At 45.2% G+C, this 18,605-nt stretch overlaps 1 protein-coding gene and 1 pseudogene across 1 annotated transcript; one reads left to right on the top strand and one right to left on the bottom strand.

Moving 5' to 3' along the window:
* The first annotated feature begins 6,989 nt into the window (after nt 1-6,989).
* On the top strand, nt 6,990-9,314 carry LOC122624258. The gene has a single exon (XM_043803747.1). The coding sequence runs from the start codon at nt 6,990-6,992 to the stop codon at nt 9,312-9,314; it is 2,325 nt and encodes a 774-aa protein (XP_043659682.1).
* Nucleotides 9,315-11,411: 2,097 nt separating this feature from the next.
* LOC122624249 lies at nt 11,412-16,882 on the bottom strand (annotated as a pseudogene).
* Nucleotides 16,883-18,605: the final 1,723 nt, after the last annotated feature.

Genomic DNA, 18,605 nt, shown 5'->3' with positions numbered 1-18,605 from the left:
AGCCGCGAAACAGATTTAGTCGGCGAGCGAATCGACTGGAATTTTGAGCTTACATATATGACTGCGATTGGCAGCCGCAAATAGTTGCAGATAAGTAATTGTAGTATTAATTAAGGTTTTCTTCTCTTTTATTGTTAATTATTATCTATAGACACATATATGTATATATTTGCCTCACTGATGTTCGGAAATACGTCTCGAATGAACGAGCACGTAATATAAACATAGCTATCAGAAAATGACAGCTTTACGCATAAGAATTCTATGTTACGGAACTCGTCAAAAAGTACCTCCTCTGACGTGAGGGTAGACCTAACAGCAATTAGGACTCCACCTCCCCGCCTGGAGGGACGATCATGCCTGTATACTGTGTACATACCTGGGAGAACTTCGGAGTTAAGTATCTCCGGTTTTAACCAAGTCTCTGTAAACACAATAATATGGGATGCAAAGGAAAGACTATTAGAATACAAATTAGTTAGCTTACTACACAAGCCTCTTACATTTTGATAACAGATGGTGAGACTAGATTTTAGTTTTTTGAAGATAAAGAAGTAGAAGTAGTAGAGGAGGATGGGGCAGTGATCTGGCCACTTGTGGGAAGTTTAATTCCCACGGGCCTTTTCATCCTATTTTTAATCTTAGCTTCAAACTCTTTCACAATCATACTTTCCGGCCAAAAATCACCAGAACATATGGTTGAGAATAGCTCATTTGGGACAGTTATCTTGAAAGATGAGATGTCCCTAGCATAAGAAAAGTTAAATTTTTCCACTTTTATGTTGTCGGCTTTTGTTTTGTCTTGTATATAAGACAGTACATCAGATGATGTTTGATCAGGGGAAAGCCGAGAAACAAAAATTTGTTTCTTTAGTGGAACCACCGAGGGGGGTTTTGGCACTGCAGGTTGTATTTCTGAAGTGCCAACTTGTGCCGGTAGTCCGGACTCAATATTCCTTTGTGGTGGTAAACAATTTGGGACGGGTGGAATCACCGGTTGAGAAACCAGTGCAGACAAAGCGGAATCTGTAGCAATCCCAGGCTGGACTACCTCCACAACCGATTGATCGGATTGCACCGAATCTTTTTTAGCTGCCGATCTAAGCAACATTTGAGGGTTTGCTGCGATCGTCAACTGATCAGCTGTGGAGCCCTGTTGATCACTCGCCGAAGGTTGCGGGGCATTCCCCTTAGGCAGCCTACCACCAGCGGCTTTCTTGCGCTTTGGAGATTCTTCTAATAGTTTGAGGCTATTAAATTGTGAATCAAGCGCAGAAAGAAGATCATCAGCTCGACGAAAACTATCTCTAGCCACGCCAAAACTGCTGATCAGTCCTTTCAAGCCACCTTTAGTTTGGCGCATAAAGAGTTGCATTTCATTCGCAACTCCTAGGCAAGTATCAAAACAGAATTTTAGATTAGGGCCTTTAGCTAGGTCATCACTTGTTCGGCCGTTAAAACCAGCGCACTTAGTGTGCACCATTCCATCACATAGCCAACAGGTCATTTTTGACTGATCAGGCTTTATTACCTGACGGCATTTGTTATGGAAGCAGACAACATTGGTTTCCATGTTTAATTGGATTTTGACCACTGTACCAAAAGACAAAATCAGAAAGTGTACCGCACTTTAAAATTTTGTGTGGGAGAGCGAGAGAGCGGGTGCACCGTGCAGTTAAGTACAAAAACAACACCACACAGCACTAGAAAAAAAAAAAAAAAAAAAAAAAAAAAAAAAAAAAAAAAAAAAAAAAAAAAAAAAAAAAAAAAAAAAAAAAAAAAAAAAAAAAAAAAAAAAAGCACTACGGACAACGCACGAAAAGGAGAGTAAACAAAACGCAAAGACAGAAAGAGAACAGAAAAAAAAAAAAAAAAAAAAAAAAAAAAAAAAAAAAAAAAAAAAAAAAAAAAAAAAAAAAAAAAAGGAACAGATTGAATTAATTTATTAAAATAATGCACATATCACAAAAGATTCACTCGCGAAGCGAACGGCACTTTAACTAGTACGGATTATGAAATTGAATTATTAAATAATTTGTTAAATTCCACCGCTGGATTTAGCAAAACAAAAATAAATTCGGAGCGCAGAAAAAAAACACGACCGTTCGCTTTGAAGCTAGAAGCAAGATGGAAATATACTTGTTCATGCCGAACAGCTGAGTCCGGTATCCCGCCAGCGGAGCATCGCTGTTGGCGGAATGTTTCGGAAGTTGGACACAAAGCCGTTATTTTATGTAAAGACATCACTTGAAAATAAAACCCCGAACGAGAAGGACGAACTCCAATACCTTTTGTTTCATTTAATTCTGGGAATATTTGCGACACCAGCTTTTCCGGCCCCCGGCGTCTTCATTTTTGGTTCTTCGCCCAAGATCATCCAGCGCGTTGCCGAGATAAGTACGGTGCCAAAATCCCCACCATATATGTATATACATAAGCATATATATTGCTGCGATCAAAATCCGCTCACTATCAACTAGTGGCCACCTGCGCAATAATATATGTTCGTGTGTATATTCTGTATGCATCCTTTCCCTTTTATGTTATCAACCAATCATCAACTTTCCAATAAAAAACCAAATAAAAAATCAAAATTCGCACCCAAACTTTCGCAAAAAAAAAAAAACAAATTTAAAAGCAACCATCGGAGCTAATATTTACATATTGCATATATATATGTGTACCAGCATATGTACGTATGTGTCAAGGTAGCCACTCTAGGGCCATACACGGCATATTCCAATAAGGGACCGTTCACACTGACACTACTTTTTTTCTAGTTTCCCATAGAAAGTGTCAATGTGTGTTTATTTTTGTTTTCTTTAATACTTTTTTTTTACTCCGTTCTTGATTTTATTCGCAATATCCGATTCGCATATATCGTCTCAAAAAATTGGCCGAACATCCACGCTTATCCAGCGTCCCACATCGACAATTATGGTCCAGCGTGATCCAGCGCCCTCATATCTGTTTTTTTCTCAATCGATAGCAACATTTATTCCGATTATTGTGTATTCCGCGATAAATCCAGCGACCCCAGGTTTTATATAAAACGATAACATAATTTGTAACGATTACCATTTGTTTTTCAAGCGCAATCCGGCGCCCCTTACCTTTGTCTAAATCGATTAATTCCGATTATTCATTTTTCTTTTGATTTTGTCTCTCGCTCAATACAGATGTCACATCTTTTTCACGCGTTGTCCTGCGCCCCCACACCCTGTCTAAATTGATGCGATAATTTGGTTCTTAAATTACTTTTGTGCGCTTTATCGAGCGACCCAGTATAACTCCAAATCAACAATCCTTAGCTTTCGATTATTTTGGGTGTCCGCTTTATCTAGCGACTCCAGTTATTTTTTTCCAAATACGGAACATTCCGATCGATCCAACTGGTCGCACGCTTATCCAGCGTCCCAATATATAAGTTGTTGCGTTTTTTCAATTGGTTGCACGCTTTATCCAGCGTCCCCGTATTTGTCCAAGCGGACAGACTGTTTCGCCCCCGCACGGTTCTCGGCTTCTTAATATGCCAATTGGCCACGGTGAGGAGGTAAAAACCCGTTTGACTGTTTCTAAAACGTCTCAACGAGTTCGAGCCAAGAGCGAGTCCTCTGTGCCCTTCAAAAGCCCAAGTCCCACTCGAAGCAAAAGCCCATCGACAACTCCACGAAAACCCACGAGCACGTCGCTCCAAGTTCCACGGTCAGCACCGAACACGAAACCGAATTTAGACTTCTCACCCCAAATTACTAGAGCAACCGCAAAAATGGCGCAAGCTGAGGCAGACAGGGCCTTGATGAAATTCATGACCATAACCGATACAGTAGGTCAGTTCGAGGCCAGAGTCAACACCCCAGCAGTCACAAGTCCGTCAATCCACACAAGTAGGGTGCGACTCGAGCAGATCAGGGCCCTATGGGACAAGGTGGAGAAGGAATACGAAGCGTGCTCCGAAGCTCTGTCCGGTCTGGGATCCACAGACACAATAACAGTCATGCAGTCCAAGTATGACTACTGTTATGCCGTTTACGAGCGGTGCGCAGTGAGCCTCAACGAGATCATTGAAGAAGGTTCACGCTCGCAACAGGCCGTTCAGGCCTCCATTCCGGCGCCTCCTCAGGGAGGGTGTCGCTTACCCCCAGTCGAGTGCGACAGTTTCAGTGGGGACTATGTTCACTGGCCCACGTTTCGGGATCTTTTCTCAGCCATCTACATACACAACCCTGGGCTTTCAGAAGTTGAAAAGTTGTTCCATCTCAATGCTAAAACTAGTGGTGAGGCTAAATCCATTGTGGCCTTATCACCCTTAACAAATGATGGATTCGAATCAGCATGGAGAAACTTGCAGAATCGTTTCGAAAACAAGAGGCTGCTGGTCAACAGTCAGCTTAAGATTTTGTTTAATTTACCTTCTGTTGCCCTTGAATGCGGCAATTCCTTGAAACAGTTAGAGAGAACAATTCAAGGTTGTTTAACAGCTTTAAAGATAGCAAAAATCGACACCTCTAACTGGGATTGCCTGCTCGTTTTTCTGTGCTCTGCCAAGTTGCCAAAGCTAACGCTGTCTCTATGGGAACAATCCCTTATGAGTAAGACAGATATTCCACTGTGGGCTGAATCCCAGGCTTTCTTACAAGATCGTCATCGAACGCTCGAGGCGATTGAAGATTTTAAGCCAAACGCTCAATCCAGAGCACTGCGGACTGACAATAGCCCGCGGGCGATCCAGACCTTTGAGAATAGAGTGACGGTACCTCCACAATCCTGTAAACTTTGTTCGCAAGAGAACCATCCTATCCGAGTATGTCCGTTATTCTTACGAATGCCAGTCGGAGAGCGGGAGAAATATATAAAACAGCAGAAATTGTGCTTAAACTGTTTTGCTAGAACGCATCTGCTAAGGGATTGCACTAGCACGCATAATTGCAATACTTGTAGAGGGCGTCACAACACTCTCCTGCACCGAAACGGCACTCCACCAGTCCAGTCAGCGGTCAATCCTGACCACCAGCCCCACGTATCCACATTTAACCACCAGCAAGATATACAGTCCACTCCATTAACGAATCAACCGAATGTGCCAACGTTTCTGGCTGTAAACACTCAAGGGGTTCTCCTGAGTACAACTTTAATAGAGATTTGCCATTTAGGCATCAAATACTCAGCACGGGCACTTATTGGCTCGGGTTCTGAGGCAACCTTTATTTCAGAACGCTTGTTAGACTTGATTAAGTTGCCTTATGAATCCATCCATGCTCAAGTTTCAGGGCTCAACCTCACTGTTGCGGCTCAGCCCTGTAAGCGCTGTCAACTCAGCATAGGTTCTCCGGTCAAGCCCCACATCCAAATTAAGACTTCTGCATATGTACTACCACAACTGGCCGGGAGTCTCCCATCCTTTACTTTACCTGAGGACTCTTTAAAGCATCTGCCGCCTTTGCAACTAGCAGACCCAAATTTCTACCGGAGTTCGCAGATCGACGTTCTGATCGGTGCCGATATCCTGCCATCGATCATTCTCAGCGGCTCCCATCCCAATATCTGTGGCACGCTTCTTGGCCAGGAGACCATATTCGGATGGATTCTTTGCGGTCCGATCGCAAGAGTATTTAGATTTAGGTCATATGCACCAAGTCTCTCCGAACGACTCTAATAATTTTTATTTGCCCCATCATGCTGTCTTCAAACCAGACAGCACCACAACGAAGGTTCGCGTTGTGTTTAATGCTTCCAATCCTTCATCAAACGGGAACAGCCTCAATGATATCCTTCATGCGGGGCCCGTACTGCAGTCCGATCTTACTATCCAGATTCTAAAAGGGCGTTTCTTCAAGTATGTGTTCAATGCGGACATTACAAAAATGTACAGGCAAATTCGGGTAAATTCAACCCATACGCGCTTTCAGAGAATCCTCTTTCGCAATAAGGATGGAGAGCTCTGTGACTATGAACTCGATACAGTCACCTTCGGCGTAAACTGTGCGCCTTTCCTAGCCATCCGCGTACTACAACAGTTGGCTCAGGATATCCGAGGCCAATATCCTTTGGCAAGTGACATCATCTCGAACTTCATGTACGTCGACGATGTGCTCGCAGGCACTCACACTAAGCAGTCGGCAGTTTTAGCCATCGAGGAGCTTCGGCTGGCTCTTGAGAGTGCTGGTTATACCCGTTACTCGTAGAGTAAAAGGGTATACTAGATTCGTTGAAAAGTATGTAACAGGCAGAAGGAAGCGTTTCCGACCATATAAAGTATATATATTCTTGATCAGGATCAGTAGCCGAGTCGATCTGGTCATGTCCGTCTGTCCGTCCGTCTGTCCGTCCGTCTGTCCGTCCGTCTGTCCGTATGAACGTCGAGATCTCAGGAACTACAAAAGCTAGAAAGTTGAGATTAAACATACGGACTCCAGAGACATAGACGCAGCGCAAGTTTATTGATTCATGTTGCCACGCTCACTCTAACGCCTACAAACCGCATAAAACTGCCACGCCCACACTTTTGAAAAATGTTTTGATATTTTTTCATTGTTGTATTAGTCTTGTAAATTTCTATCGATTTGCCAAAAAACTTTTTCCCACGCCCACTCTAACGCCCCCAAACCGCCCAAAACTGCCACACCCACACTTTTGAAAAATGTTTTGATATTTTTTCATTTTTGTATTAGACTTGTAAATTTCTATTGATTTGCCAAAAAACTTTTTGCCACGCCCACTCTAACGCCCGCAAACCGAAAAAAAATGTCAGTGTTGAAGACTCGCCTTCGCACTTCCACTAGATGAGAAACGGGTATGAGATAGTCGGGGAACTCGACTATAGCGTTCTCTCTTGTTTTCCATTACGGAAGTGGACCTCGAACGAAAAAAAACTCCTACAAGAGGTTCCAAAGGAGCACTTGATTAGTGCAGACTTTCTTGAGCTTGAAGAGGCTAGTACGGCCAACGGATGTTGGCAAGCTACATCTGATAGTTTCTTTTTTATTCCAATGGTGATCCACCTCCAAACTGCTTACACAAAACGAGAGGTTTTATCTCAGATAGCCAAACTGTTCGACCCAGCAGGATGGCTATCACCTTTCGTAGTCCGAGCCAAGATTTTTATGCAGAAAATTTGGCTACGGGAGCTGGGCTGGGATCAGCCACTCCCCAGGGATCTCGCGACCCAGTGGCGGGAGTTCCTAGAAGGGTATCCAGCCCTGAAGGAGATTCGTATTCCGAGATGGGTACGTTTCCATCCAGCTGCGAAACTTCAGTACCATGCGTTTTGCGACGCGTCACAGGACGCCTATGGGGCTGCTATTTTCGTCCGAATCGAAACGAAGGAAGGCTGTTGTACCCATCTACTTACATCCAAAACCCGAGTCACTCCTGTCAGATCCATCTCCATACAACGCTTGGAATTGTGCGGAGCGGTGCTGCTCACGGAGCTGGCAGCTCTAGTAATGTCTGAAATGCCTCCTCATGTTTATGAGACCTTTTACTGGACCGACTTCACGATCGTTCTTGCATGGCTGAGTAAGCCAGCGTGCACCTGGACAACATTCGTTGCCAACAGGGTCGCAAAAATCGAACAGTGTACCGACGGAAGCAAGTGGGGACATGTACGATCCGAAGACAATCCAGTTGATCTGGCAAGCCGGGGCGTCTCACCCCAAGAGCTGAAGGACAGCGCACTGTGGTGGCGTGGGCCAGCTTGGTTGCACCTCAAACAGGAGCAGTGGCCGAGTGAGTTGTTGGTCCATCCGGAGACTGAGCTTGAGCAGCGCCCCGTCAAATGTCACACGGTCGCAGTGCCCTCAGCAGTTGAAATCCTAGAGAGGTTCTCAGCCTTTGACCGAGCTCTGCGAGTTCTTGCTTATGTGTTTCGTTTTGTGAAAAGTTGCCGGAGGGAAGGTGTAGCCTCATCGGCAGAACTCACTGCGGCGGAGTTGTCGGAGGTGCAGGAGCGGTTAATTGTGCTCACTCAGAAGAATGAGTTTCCCGCCGAATATAAGGTTTTGAGCAACAAGCAACCAGTTCCACCCGCAAGCGCAATTTCTAACCTAAACCCCTTTCTTGACGGGAATGGTGTCTTGAGAGCAAGCGGCAGGTTACAAGCATCTGAAATGCTTAGTTATGATGAAAAACATCCGATCATCCTTCCTGCACGGTGTAGGTTCGCCGAACTTCAAGTCTTGTTTATCCATCGCATATCCTTGCATGGGGGGAATCAATTAATGATCCGACGGATCCGTTCCAAATTCTGGATTCCCAAGCTTAAAATGTTGGTGAAACGAACAATACATTCGTGCCGAGTGTGTGTCATTCACAAGAAGAGACTGCAGACGCAGTTGATGGGGAATTTGCCCCGTGCGAGGTCCACGTTTTCCAGACCGTTCACCCATACGGGAGTGGACTTCGCAGGACCATTTGACGTCAAGAGTTATGTCGGTAGAGCCTGCAAAATCACAAAGGGGTACGTGTGCGTTTTTGTGTGTTTTACTACCCGGGCTATCCACCTCGAAGCGACCTCGGACTTGACTACAGAGAAGTTCCTGGCCGCATTCTCCCGTTTTTTCGCTCGGCGTGGGTGTCCACAACACGTCTACTCTGACAACGGGAAAACGTTTGTCGGAGCTTCCACGTCCTTATCAAAGGATTTCATTGAAGCTACCAGAACATCGGTTTTATCGCAGCACAGTCTTCAGAATGTGTCCTGGCATTTCAACCCTCCTGGCGCACCTCATATGGGAGGGCTTTGGGAGGCAGGTGTGAAGAGCTTCAAGTCGCATTTTTACAAGTACACAGCCGCTGGGAAATACACGTTCGAGGAACTGACTACCCTCCTGGCGAAGATTGAGGCCTGTTTGAACTCCAGGCCCATCTCGCCAATGTCCGAAGATCCCACGGACCTTATCGCTCTGAGCCCTGGGCATTTTCTAATCGGTGGACCATTACTTGCGGTAGCAGAACCTGAGGTTAAAGAAGGTCCCAGCTCCATTATCAATCGGTGGCGGAGGTTGAAAGCCCTGAATCAGCAGTTCTGCCTGCGTTGGAAGGAGGAATACCTAAAGGAACTCCACAAAAGGAATAAATGGAAGTTCCCAACGCGAGATCTCCAGGCGGGAGACATGGTGGTGATCAAAGAGGAGAACTTGCCATCCAACGAGTGGCGACTTGGGCGTATCCAAGTGGTCTGTCCCGGCGTGGACGGCAACGTCAGAGTGGCAGACGCTCTCACAGCACGGGGGGTCGTCCGAAGATCAGTAGCAAAAATGATCCGCCTTCCAATGGACAGCCCGAATGAGTCGAATGACTCCTCCATACTTTAAGTATTTTGAAAACCTGCTACTGACGAGTCCTAAGTTGTGTCGTCCTACGTCGTCCATGTGTCATGATCATACGCTCAGCCTCGCCGATGGATAGTTCCCCACCCCGCAGCTCCTTGTCAACGACGACGGGCGCGCCTAGCTTGGTGCGGACGAGCGTCAGCATCCTTCCGACCGCTGCCGTGCTCATTGGGTCCGAGCAGAAGACATTCGATGTGCGATTCTTGGTGGATCCGTGCTGCCCCGTGAGTCGCATCCACGTCTCGCTGGTGAAGGCCCTCAACTTGGCCGTCACGGGTGTGGGCAACGAACGGCTGTGCACCACCGAGACTCGCTCAAAAACGTCCCGGATGAGCAAACAGCTGCTGATGCTGGTGGACGAGCAGATGCAGAGCCGGACGCCGGCACAGCCCCTGGATCCGAAGGTGCAGGACATGTTCCACAACATGACGCTAGCGGATGACCGGTGGTTCCACCCAGCGCTTGTCTCGGCTGTCCTTGGAGCCGACGTTTACGCCGACCTGATGCTGCCGGTTATCATCGCGAGCCAGGACGGCCTGCCCATGGCACAGAATTCCAAGCTGGGATGGATTCTTTCGGGACGCTGTTCTCTGTCCTAAATTTGCAAGTATTCCTCTTGCAAGGGGGGGAGAATGTTCATGCCGAACAGCTGAGTCCATTATCGGAGCATCGCTGTTGGCGGAATGTTTCGGAAGTTGGACACGAAGCCGTTATTTTATGTAAAGACATCACTTGAAAATAAAACCCCGAACGAGAAGGACGAACTCCAACACCTTTTGTTTCATTTAATTCTGGGAATATTTGCGACACCAGCTTTTCCGGCCCCCGACGTCTTCAATACTTTCATATCTCCTACGAACTGTCTTAATTTCATCCTAAAGGAACCAACAACTGCTTCGATGGGCCCAACGAACGCAACGATGGATAAACCTCTTAATTAAAGGATTAAAGTGAGTAATTATTGTGAATGATATGACAAAGAAGAGAATTTTCAGGTTCTAAAACACATCGAGTATCGACGCGATAAGTGCCGAGCGGCATAATCACTATTCTCACGTATTTTCGTTTTTGGTTTTGAACTGTTTTTTTTTTTAATTTTGAAATGAGCAAATGATTTTCTTTGAATATAATGTAAGCGTATATTTTTATATTATGATGTTATTCTATTCGATCTAAGGACGTAGTTATACCCGTTACTCGTAGAGTAAAAGGGTATACTAGATTCGTTGAAAAGTATGTAACAGGCAGAAGGAAGCGTTTCCGACCATATAAAGTATATATATTCTTGATCAGGATCAGTAGCCGAGTCGATCTGGCCATGTCCGTCTGTCCGTCCGTCTGTCTGTCCGTCTGTCCGTATGAACGTCGAGATCTCAGGAACTACAAAAGCTAGAAAGTTGAGATTAAGCATACAGACTCCAGGGACATAGACGCAGCGCAAATTTGTCGATTCATGTTGCCACGCCCACTCTAACGCCCACAAACCGCCAAAAACTGCCACGCCCACACTTTTGAAAAAGGTTTTGATATTTTTCATTTTTGTATTAGTCTTGTAAATTTCTATGGATTGGCAAAAAAACTTTTTGCCACGCCCGCTCTAACGCCCACAAACTGCCCAAAACTGCCACGCCCACACTTTTGACAAAGGTTTTGATATTTTTTCATTTTTGTATTAGTCTTGGAAATTTCTATCGATTTGCCAAAAAACTTTTGGCCACGCCCACTCTAACGCCCACAAACCGCCCAAAACTGCCACGCCCACACTTTTGACAAAGGTTTTGATATTTTTTCATTTTTGTATTAGACTTGTAAATTTCTATCGATTTGCCAAAAAACTTTTTGCCACGCCCACTCTAACGCCTACAAGCCACAAAAAACTGTCAGTGTTAAAGACTCTCCTTCGCACTTCCACTAGCTGAGTAACGGGTATCAGATAGTCGGGGAACTCGACTATAGCGTTCTCTCTTGTTTTTAATCAAATTCACTACTAAATTTAAAGTCAAAAATGAAGAAATTAAATTTACGTTAGGTTGGGTTAGGTTTTGCCGGCCGTCGGTTTTATCCGACGCACTTAAACCATTAGAGATCCATTGTTATACCGTGTGTGTTTTCCATTTGTACCCGTCGAGGTGTGAAGTTAACAGTTTCCCCAGCCATTTCCTCGTCCCTACAGCTACGGCAGAAATCATTATACGGGGCATTTAGTCTTCTGGCATGGGTGCCTATCAACCAATGGCCTGTGATAACTCTCATGGCAGTGCTGAGGTTTGCTCTGGTCAGCCTTAAGAGCTTTGACGTTCTTTTTGGGTTTATTTTTGGTCATATTTGGCGTGTTAGTCGACAATGTGTGGTATTTTCCCATATTGTCTGTTTGTTTCGGTTTAGGTCTTCCCTAATTAGTAGTTTACAAGTGGCTAAAGTCATACTCATGCCCTCCATCTCTTGTATGAGTGGCGCGGTAGTGCCTTCTCGAGCTAGTTCATCTGCGATGGAGTTGCCTTCTATGTCCCTATGTCCGGGTACCCATATAAGGCTGATTACGAATTGTTGTGTCATCTCGTGTTAAGATGATCGGCAATTCGATTCTGTTTTTGAGTGGCTTGAGATTGAGCCAATCGATTTGATAGCTGCTTGGCTATCACTGAAGATGTTTACGTATAAGCCTTCCGGTTTTAGTGCTTTTAAATGCTTTAGGGCCTCCCTTATTGCTGCTACTTCCGCTTGGAAAACGCTGCAATGATCGGGGAGTCTAAACGAGATGCGTAGGCCTAGTTGTTCGGAGTAAACTCCTCCTCCTACTCTGTTCTGTAGTTTTGACCCGTCCGTATAGAAGCGTATTGCATTCTGGGGGCCAGGTGTCTGTGAGTTCCACTCGTCCCTTTCTGCAATAATAGTGTTGAACGGTGTTTGTACGTATTCCGTTGGAGTACAATCTGTCCTGGAGGGGACTATTTCGGTGTGTTTTAGGATACATGAGTGACCCGCTTCTTGTGGGTTCCACTGTTTGGCATCTCTAAGCCTGATTGCCGCTACTGTGTCCAGTTCCATGCCAGCTAGTTCTGGGCTTGGGAGGTTGAGTTGGTGCGTAAAGCACTTCTGATGCAAAGTGCCACGGCTCTTTGCATCTTTGCTAGCATTTTTATGCTGGATTTCTTTTTCAGGGCCGGCCACCATACCCCGACCCCATACTGTAGTATTGGACTGACGATGGCCGTATATATCCAGTTTACTATATAGGGTGTCATCCCCCATTTGAGCCCTATGGCTTTCTTGCACGTGAAGAGTGCTATTGAAGCTTTTCTGTATCTGTCTGCGAAGTTCAGATTCCAGTTTAGTTTCCTGTCAAGTATTACGCCCAGGTACCTTGCGCTGCTACTGAAGGAAAGTCTTTGATTGTTGAGGATAGGTGGGACTAAGTCTGGTATATTATACTTCCTAGTGAAGAGAACCAGCTCGGTCTTTGAGGGGTTAATTCCTAATCCGTTATTTTTGGTCCAGTTGGACAAAACACTGAGCTTTTCGCTCATGAGATCGCATTTGAGGGTACTTGCCTGTGAAGATGATAGCAACGTCGTCCGCATATGCTATTATCATACAGTCCCCCTTTTCCATGTCGCATAGTATCGAGTTGACTGCTATGTTCCATAGAAGTGGGGAGAGGACGCCTCCTTGCGGAGTGCCTCTGCTGACGTGCCTAGTGAGGGTTGACGCGCCTAGTGAAGACATAACCTTCCTGCAGGTGAGAAGTTGGTTTATGAGTCCCACCAAGTGGCGGTCCACCCCAAGGTCTGTCAGAGCTCCGGTAATAGCTGTTGGGATGACGTTGTTTCCCTGCTTTGAGGATGAAGACTATTCGGGACTCTAGCCACGATTGCGGTAGGTGTCCAAGAAGTAGGGACCTTTTAAAAATGCCTAGAAGCCAGTAAGGGCTATGTTTCCCTCATGTTGGATTTGTGCGGGTATGATTTTGTCTGGACCTGCAGATTTGTATGGTTTAAAACTGTGTATGGCCCAATAGAGGACCTTTGGGTCCAAACACATTTAGATGCTTGCCAGTGTGGCGTTTGTATGTTGGGAGGTGAGAGCGTGTTGGCTGTTTCCTGGGAAGTGAGTGTCTAGAAGTATCTCCAGAGATTCCTCACTCGAGCTGGTCCAGGAGCCGTCTGCTCTTTTAAGGTAGCCTAGGGTTGTGGCCGATTGGGAGAGATTTTTCTAAGCCTGGCTGCTTCAGTTGTATTTTCAATTCCGAGCAGAAAGAATGCCACGAGGATCGCTTTGCTTTCCTGATGGCTTTTTTGTAATTAGCAAGGGCTTTCTTGTAGGAGGTCCACAGGTGTAGTGGCCAGTGTACCAGAAAATAAGCAGAGAAAAAAATTAAACCAAAATTATTATCATCGGTACAAATCTAGACGAGACCACTTTTCGGCATACTAGGGTTAATTGAAAGCTCACAACAACTCTCAAAGACAGAAGCTGTAAGTTCTAGTTGTCCCTTTCGCACCTTAGTCGTCGCTCTCATAGCCTGGAAAGGTCCCGTTAAAGCTCGCTAGGCTCGCGCCTTTGACAAAAGGTACAGCGAACACGCGATCATTCTGATTTTCTACTCCGAGACAACAGACGTAACTTGTGAAAAGAACAGACAATAAAAGTGAAGATAAAAAAAAAAAAAAAAACATACGTGCAGTCTTAAAATTATCAAGTGGCCAACTAAGTGTATTAAAAGTTATAAAAACTTATACGAACACGACTAAGAATAAGACAGTGGAACCAAGTTTCGAGTGCGTACAGAAGTGCGTAAAGAGCACGGAAATCGCAGCTCTTTGATTGCTGATTTTTACGGAGTGCATAGTGTAGTTTCCAGGCAGGTAAATAATAACCCTGAGAAAAGTGTTATTTGGTGTAGAACCTGATCAAAAGTTTCTTTACAGAATAAAGGTATTGTCGGCTAGCACTATAGCACGCCCACGTACCTCCAAGACACGCGGTGTACATGCACATACACACGTGCAGGCATAAGTACAGGCGCTGCGGCTACACACATATGCATACCTATGTGCATTTAGGCATAGGCGATGGCGACAGGAACCGCAAGCTGCCAAAAGTTCTCATCTGTGGATCGCACGTAAACGGCGCGAAGGCCTGATCTGCGAAGTAGAGACGAAAGAGAGACAAGGAAGATGAAGCCAGAACACGTGGAGTAAGCAGATAAAGAAGACAGAGAAGTAGAGAAGAGAAAATCGCCGTGAGTACGAATATGTCGCTGATATAGGGTGCCCCATGCACTGACCAAGGAACCAGAGAGAGAGAAAAGAATAAAGTGAAATAAAACGAAGTGAAGTTGCTGCTGCCTACGGCCGGAGCCGTATAAATTAATAAGAATTTGAATTAATCTATTATTTGATAAATATTAGTTTAAACTTAATACTAGACATGCGTTAGAAATATTAATTAACATATATACATATTAAAACAAGAAAGAACGCTATAGTCGAGTTCCCCGACTATCTGATACCCGTTACTCAGCTAGTAAAAGTGCGAAAGAGTCTTCAGCACTGACAGTTTTTGGCGGTTTATGGGCGCTAGAGTGGGCGTGGCAAAAAGTTTTTAGGCAAATCGATAGAAATTTACAAGACTAATACAAAAATGAAAAAATATCAAACATTTTTCTAAAGTGTGGGCGTGGCAGTTTTGGGCGGTTTGTGGGCGTTAGAGTGGGCGTGGCAACATGAATCGACAAACTTGCGCTGCGTCTATGTCTCTGGAGTCCGTATGTTTAATCTCAACTTTCTAGCTTTTGTAGTTCCTGAGATCTCGACGTTCATACGGACAGACGGACAGACGGACGGACAGACGGACATGGCCAGATCGACTCGGCTATTGATCCTGATCAAGAATATATATACTTTATATGGTCGGAAGTGCTTCCTTCTGCCTGTTACATACTTTTCAACGAATCTAGTATACCCTTTTACTCTACGAGTAACGGGTATAATTAGGTTAAGCAGAAGTTATTAGAAGTAGGAACTGAAATTGAAATTGAAAGTGAAATAGAAAATGAAACTGAAATTGAAATAGAACATGAAATTGAAATAGAAATTGAAACAAAAAATGGATGATAAAATTGAACAGTAATTGAAGCTGAAGACTGAAAGAAATTGAAGAAGAATAATTAAACAACGATGGAGATTGAAACCGATTGAAGAAAACTATTGAAATGAAGTTTAATTTTGATTGATGATGATTAATTACAATTGATTAAAAATATGATTCTTACTCTAGCAATTAAATAATAAGTTACTCTTTTCTACATACAAACACCTACCCATATATACATTCACACCTACCCATACTGGATTAACCCTTAATTTACAGCCATGTAGCAGTTCATTGGGCCCAACGATCTTCTTGGCGACAACAATGTGGTAATAAACAAATAAATAAATTTAGGTGATTAAAAACTAAAAATAGTATAGTAACTTGGTAAAATTTCTAGAGTAAAGGTCGGAATTTTTAGGAAGAATAAAATGAAACATATTTAAAACACTCTTTTGAACAAAAGGCATCTAAAAATAAAACAATAAACTAAGAAATATAAATAAATCATGTAAATACTAAGAGACAAATACAATCAATAGATTTAGAACTATGCTTAGTGAACGAATTAAGATTAATATAAATATCTTTGGTTATGTTTGAGCTATATTGGATTTGATAAAAATGATTTTGTAAATAAATAATAATTTGTCCTACTACATAATGCCAATGAAATATCAAGATTAATGCGATGAATGCTATTTGAATTAGAGTAGTTTCTGTCAAGTGCACTTATCTTTTTGTACGGATGGAGGGCACAGGAGATTATAGGGATAGGAAAACCCCGACCCCAATACCGGCGAGCTGAGCGCAGAGCGCAGCATAGTGCACGAACCCCGATTCCCTCTCCAGCCGAGGCTTTATACTATATCCCAAGCCAGTTCACCAATATCCATTACACAGGGCATCCTCATTTCCTGCCTTGGCCCTGTTAAAAAGGGTTCTGCAGTCCATTCGGAGGGGAGATAGTTCTGCTGACCACCAGGGAGGTTTTCTTTTTCTTTTGGGCTTGCTATTGGGGCAGGCCTTTTTTAGTGCATAGTTGCAGGCTTCTTTGAAAGTTGAGACTAGTTCGTTTAGACTAGAACTTGTTTGAGGGTATGGGGGGGGATCCACTGGTATTTTTTCCCTTAGAATATTTTTGTATTTATGCCAGTATGTTTTCCTTGGGTTAGAGAAAACTGCTGGTCGTGGGGGACTGGTTGTGAGGGTTGTTTCTATATACCTGTGGTCCGAGGAAGAGTGCTTATCTAGCACCCTCCAGTGAGTTACTGTCTCTAATAGTGGTTTAGAGACGAGAGATAGGTCTATTACCTCTTTACGGTTCTTAATGATAAAGGTGGGGTCATTACCTTTATTGCATATGAAGAGATTTCAACTAAAGATAAAGTTAAAAAGAGACTCACCGCGCTCGTTTGTGTCTGTACTTCCCCATTGTGTATGGTGGGCGTTAGCATCACAGCCTATTAGTAGGCCAATGTTTTGCTTTTCGCTGTCTTCTGCCAGTCTCCTTACCAGCTTATCTGGCGGTTCTTGCCTTTCGTAGGCCATGTACGATGACAGCACTCGGAAAGGAGATGGCTGACTCTCCACGGTGGCTGCCGCGTTATCTGCATCGCTGTAATTGTGGAGCAGAAAAATGCTAAGGTGCTTTTTGGCTAAGATGCAGGCCTTTACTTTACCTTCGCTGGGAGCTGTTAGAAGCTTATATTCCTTGGTCCCTAATCCTGAAACCTTTCCTCCCACTATCCAAGGTTCCTGGATCAGGACTATGTCCGCTCCATCCTCAGCCAGATGGAGTTGAAGAGCAGCGGAAGCTGCCTTACTGTGGTGGATGTTTATCTGCAGAAGCCTCACGGACATCTGCTGTGGGCATCTCCACCACGGTTGTGTCGGCTCCCTCCTCGTCCGATGTATCTAGGTCGGTCATTGGACCCATGTTCGCAAGGCTGCGGAGGATTGAGGGATCTGTCGAGTAGCCATCCTCGGTTTCAGATGCCTCGATCTCGGATGCAATCTCCGCGATCACTCCTTCACCGCCTTCCTGATCCTCCTTGGCGGAGTCCGATTTATAGACGTTTATGGTCACTGAGCTGAAGCCGAAGATTAGCTCCCCGTGAGCGGCCTCAATGGGAGCTAGGGACTCCTTGTTGAGGATGAGGATGGCCTGGTTTGTTGGCCGCTCCCTCTCGTCGACCTTCACCACTCGCCAGTCCGAGGTGGGAAGGAGCGGATTGCATCGCTGCAGCATGGTGAGGATCTGGTCCGGCGCCTTGATGGATGCCGGGATCCAGATCCTTGCACGGGGTCGGCAAGGTACGTCGGACTAGCTCAGCGCAACAAGTCCGGCGCCCTCATACACCTCCCCCAGCTCCTTTACTGCGGCTTTGTACAGCTCCGCAGAGCCTTCGTCGTCTCAGGCGATCACCTTGACGACACCTTGAAACCATCCAACGACTTTGCAGACGGGAGGGGACCAGGTTCTTTGGCTAGGATTTCAAAACATTTGGTGGCTAGGGCTGCTTCCACCCATTTCCACTTGTTTCGTGGAATTCTGCCGCTCAGGTCGTTTCTGTCGACCACGCCCAGGAGAATGCGGTTTTTCGCGATCTCCGCAAAAGATCGCCCTGGCTGTTCGCGTTGCCGCTTTGCCGAGGGGTCTGAGGGAACGTCCTGGGAGCGCTCCCTCTTAGGTGGAGGTCTCTTTTTGACCTCTGTGGGCTTGGATGGCTTGGTGGCTTCCTTGCCGAAGTTTGGAAGTACGGATCTTGCCCACTCCACCTTTTTCAACCATTCCGCAGAAGGAGCCGTCTTCGATCTCTCCTGGCTGCGTAGGATTTGGCCCGCTGATCGTTTCTCTGCGTAGGTGTGTTTGCCGTTACCGGTTGCCACTAAGTGCTTGCCGTCCTTTGTGAGGAGTTAAAACTCCGCACAAATGCGAATAGTGATCGCATAAGAAGGGCCTGCCGTTGCCAGTTACGCAACCAGGCAAAGCGTAGTAACGGTAGTGCGAAGCCCGGAGAAAGAGAGTTTGGAGACTCTGGGCTGGAGAAAGAGAGTTTGGAGACTCTAGAGAAAGAGAGTTTGGAGACTCGGGAAGTGGAGAGAGAGAGGATGGAGACTCCGGACTTGCTGAAAAGAGAGTTTGGAGAGTCAGCAGGTTTAAAGGCAATTAACGGG

Source organism: Drosophila teissieri, chromosome 2L, assembly GCF_016746235.2.
Source record: "Drosophila teissieri strain GT53w chromosome 2L, Prin_Dtei_1.1, whole genome shotgun sequence".
Lineage (NCBI taxonomy): Eukaryota > Metazoa > Arthropoda > Insecta > Diptera > Drosophilidae > Drosophila > Drosophila teissieri.
Note: the sequence above shows the minus strand (reverse complement) of the source record. Positions and strands in the feature narration are given on the sequence as shown.

Bases quoted from the DNA above. Each gene is read 5' to 3' on its own strand.
- LOC122624258 (XM_043803747.1), top strand. From the start codon at position 6,990: ATGGTGATCCACCTCCAAACTGCTTACACAAAACGAGAGGTTTTATCT.